Genomic DNA, 4317 nt, shown 5'->3' with positions numbered 1-4317 from the left:
AGCTAAGCAGGGGCAACCTGGCAAGAACTTGGATGGGAGACCTCCAAAGAATACCAGGGTCGGGAGGCAGAGGCAGGCTATCAAGCCACTTCTCTGAATGTCCTCCACGCCTCATGAGTCACCAGAGGTGGCCACGACTTCCAGGCACTGGCGCACAAACACACACAATGCAAAAAATACCTAAAAAGAAGAAGAGGAGGAGATTGGATTTATACCCCGCCCTTCGCTACACAAAGGTGTCTCAGAGCGGCTTACAAACTCCTTTCCCTTCCCCTCCCCACAACAGGCACCCTGTGAGGTAGGTGGGGCTGAGAGGGCTCTGACAGAAACTGCTCTTTTTCAAGGACAGCTCTTATCAGAACTACGGCTTGCCCAAGGTCATCCAGCAGGTGCAAGTGGAGGAGTGGGGAATCAAACCTGGTTCTCCCAGATTAGAGTCCGCGCACTTAACCACAACACCAAACTGGCAGAACCTTACTACAGATACATTTCATTTTTCCCTCTAACATGCACACTATAAGGACTGTAAGGAAGGCCGAGCGATGATGAATGGATGCTTTCGAATTACAGTGCTGAAGAAGACTCTTGAGAGTCCCCTGGACTGCAAGGGGTTCAAATCAGTCAATCCTAAAGGAAATCAACCCTGACTGTTCCCTGGAAGGCCAGAGACTGAAGCTGGAGCTGAAATACTTTGGCCACCATATGAGAAGGGAGCACTCCCTGGAGAAGACCCTGATGCTGGGAAAGACTGAAGGTCAAAGAAGAAGGGGGCGGCAATGGATGAGATTGCTAGACACTATTATCGATGCAACGGACATGAAGTTGAGCAAACTCCGGAGCACGACAGAATACAGGAGGGCCTGGCATGATGTGGCCCGTGGGGTCGCGAAGAGTCAGACTCGATTGTGCGACTGAACAACAACAACAAAAACACACACAAATCCAAGTTTCCAGTCAATATGGCTCTGGAGATGTGCTTGAAAGCATGTAGGCATGAGGGCTCGATTGTGCGACTGAACAACAACAACAAAAACACACACAACTCCAAGTTTCCAGTCATTATGGCTCTGGAGATGTGCTTGAAAGCAAGAGGAATGCGAGCTCCAGGAAAAGTATAAGTTAGTATAGGCATTCCCAATGCGGTGCCTGTGGGCACCTTTCTTAGCGCCCGCCAAATACTTTTAGAAAGTGGGCAGGGCTAGGTGGAGCTCCTCCCAGCAGGGCTTCTGATTGGCTGTGCAAGATCAAAAGATACCCCGTTACACAGAATTTCTGCCTGAAGGGCAGAGGAGTCACTGCTGGAGTTTTATATAACCTTGATCTAGAGTTGTATATAACCTCAATCCCTGACTTTTTGTGGCTGGGCTCAACTCCTGTGGCAGCCATTTTGTGACTGCCTCTGCCTCTGGCGGCATCCATTTTGTGATTGGCTCTGCCTCCGGTGGCAGCCATCTTGTGACTGGCTCCGCCTCTGGTGGCAGCCATTTTGTAATTGTACCCACCACCCCATGTCAGGATTCCACAGGTGCCCACAGGCACAAAAAAGGTTAGGAATCCCTGAGTTAGTGGGACTGCTATTTGTAAAAGAAACCAGAAACAAGGCCCCTGTTTTTAGGGGGAGCAGTTTCCCTGCCCTTCAGTTACAAATTCTCCATACCACGAATGGCAAACTTAGAATTACAATGGCAGCAAAAAACTCACTACTTCAATGGTCGGCTCTCGCTGCCACCATCGCAGCAACTGTCTCCCACGATTGCACAAACCCAGCCGGGAAGCAGCTGCGAAGTATGTTAACAGTCAGTGCTAAGATGCATACTCATTTGAGGAGAACATGGGTCGGATCCGTTCTCCTCCACGCTAGCAGAGGTGCCTCCCTCCAGCACAAAATGCCTCTGCCTGACACAAGGGGCTGCTCTCGTGTCGGGAGAACACTCCTCGTGAGAAAGGAAGACGCCTCTACTAGCACGATGGATCCACAGAAGACACTGCACCACCTGTGCCAGTACCTGGGAGAATCCAATCAACGTTCATCAAATCAGAAGGACACGCCAGCCCAATTAAGATTGCGAATATAAACCTGGCCTACATTCAAGCTGCTGCATTCGGCAGATGCCGCAAGCTTAGAGGACTGGTGTCCTGGCTTGCAGGCTCCGAATAGGAGGCGTCAGAAGTCAAGCAAGACAAGAGTCCTTCAGGCAAGGCAGGCAAGGCAGAGTTCTTCAGTCCAAGGTCAGAGGTTCCGCAGACAGGCCATCCTCAAAGGGGGAGCGCAATGCTGTCTTGGGAACTCCTTGCTACTCTGAACAGATCTGTATCGAGTCCCGCTATCAAACAATGGGGAATTTCAGACAGCCGAGATATTCCGGTTCAGGAACTGTTCCCTAATGGTTTCTGGTCTGACATTTCAAACAGAACCGTTTTAGTAACGGTTCCCTACCGGAATATATTTTCATGTTCAGACAGAAACGCTTCTGTCCCGTTAGGGGAAGCGTTTCCGAACCGTTTTACCTGCAAACTGCTTCCAAGTGGTCTTCACTTTTCTATACCGTTTCTGAAGTGTTACGGGGTGCTGTGTAAAATGCCCCGTAGTGCTTCCTCCGGCACCGCTTTGTTTTCCCGCCCTTTTCCGGCTGCGCGGGCGATCTGTCTTTTTTTTTTTTGAACGTTTGTATTAGAGTGGTATAGCGCTATAGCACTCTAAAACGAACGTTCAAAAATAAGAATAAAAGGACAGAGATTGCCCGCGCAGGCGAAAAAGGACGGGAAAAGTTGTGCAGTCTGAAATGCCAAACCTCTTCAGTGACGGCTCCTTACCGGTAGGGGAAAGGCTGTGTGAAATGGCAGCTCTGTGCCGGTTTACCCCAAGATGGTACAATAACGGCTTAAAAACAGCTTTAAAAGGCTAATGTGAAATTCCCCACTGTTATCGAACAGCCAGCACCCTCTTCCCGGACGGCCACACCCTCCCCACAGTGTTCTTTGCAATCCAGCCTCAAAAGCACCCCCCGGGGCAGATACTCACAAGGACATCAACAGCGAGAAGCCGGCAATGTACAGGTTGCGCTGGGCTCGGAAGAGTTTCATGTGGAAGTGCTCCACGGCCCCAGGGTTGTTCTGCAGATTCACTTTCTCGGTCACATCGTCGTATTTCCGGATCTCCCGAATGGCATCTGCAAGGCGGCACAAGAGACAGAGCTCTGCACGTCAGTGAATTTCACAGGCAAGCCCCAGCTTAAAAACACTTTAGCTCCAGCCCCAGTTAAACCTTCTGCTACAAGATACAGAGTTTAACAACTCCAGAAGAGTAGCCGTGTTAGACTTAGGGTGCGGTCAGACGGGCCGTTTAGTCAGCTTTCAGCCCGCATCAGAAACGGATTTTATCTGCGTGATCACACAGTCAACATCTGCCTCCCATCCCCACCCGTCGCTTTCCGGCTCAAGACTGCTTTAACCCGGAGTATTTTGATACCAGGTCCCAAAGTGGTGTTTTCCTGATTCTCCGGCTCCATCCGCATTTTCCCCCTGTGTGATCACTCCTCCGGTGTCGAGCCACTTCCAATTTAAACCCCTTCCCCGCTCGAAAGCTGCCTGAGGCTTCCGCTTTTCGTCCGCCATTTTTTCCCAAGCGTATGCGGTGTGCGCATAGGTGGAGCTCCACCTCCGCATTGTTAAAAATAATGTTTAAACAGTGCCTAGTTTTAGCGTTTAGATGAGTTCAGGATCCACGGAGGCCATTTTCAGGGTAAATGTTTAAAGGGAAGTGTTCCTTTAAAGTTTAAAGGGAAGTGTTACAGCAGTCGGGTTGAAGTGGAAATCGCTGTCCTGCGCACGTGCGAAAAATGTCTGCCTCTGTGCATGCCCAAACAGAGAGAGAGGAAAAACAATACCGACGCACGCTCCCGTGTGTGGATGACGGGGAGCGATGTGGCTGCGCAGCGATCCGGAGCAAGGAGGTGAGTGTGATCGCGATTCTCCAGGTTAAAGAAAACCGCATCGGAGCCGGAGCAATTTAAACCGCTCCCAGCACACCGTCTGATCGCACCCTTAGAGATGTGAAGGCCCAGAGAAAGGGATGGGAAATTTCAGACAACAGGTTCTTCTAAGGAGACAGATCCAGACAGGTAGCTGTGTTATTCTGTCCGTAGCAGTAGAAAAGAGCAGGAGTCCAGTAGCACCTTAAGGACTAACAAAATTTGTGGCAGGGTAGGGCCTTTTGTGAGTCAGCGCTCACATCTTCAGATAAGAAGAATCTGATGAAGTGAGCGGTGACTAACAAAAGCTCACACCCTGCCACAAATTTTGTCAGTCTGTGAGCCA

The 4317-nt window shown here is 50.3% G+C and overlaps 1 protein-coding gene across 1 annotated transcript in view; it reads right to left on the bottom strand.

Moving 5' to 3' along the window:
- LOC107106997 (B-cell receptor-associated protein 31-like) overlaps positions 1–3197 on the bottom strand; it is a gene marked incomplete at both ends in the record, with an annotated part of 23115 nt that extends 19918 nt beyond the window's left edge. The window contains one exon of the mRNA XM_015407212.1: positions 3023–3197. Coding sequence (XP_015262698.1) covers positions 3023–3197 — 175 coding nt within the window. The remainder of the gene's footprint in view (positions 1–3022) is intronic.
- Positions 3198–4317: the final 1120 nt, after the last annotated feature.

The sequence above is a fragment of the Gekko japonicus genome, unplaced genomic scaffold (assembly GCF_001447785.1).
Source record: "Gekko japonicus isolate JY-2015 unplaced genomic scaffold, Gekko_japonicus_V1.1 scaffold6195, whole genome shotgun sequence".
Lineage (NCBI taxonomy): Eukaryota > Metazoa > Chordata > Lepidosauria > Squamata > Gekkonidae > Gekko > Gekko japonicus.
The sequence above is the reverse complement of the archived record's forward strand: the minus strand, read 5'-3'. Positions and strand labels throughout refer to the sequence as shown.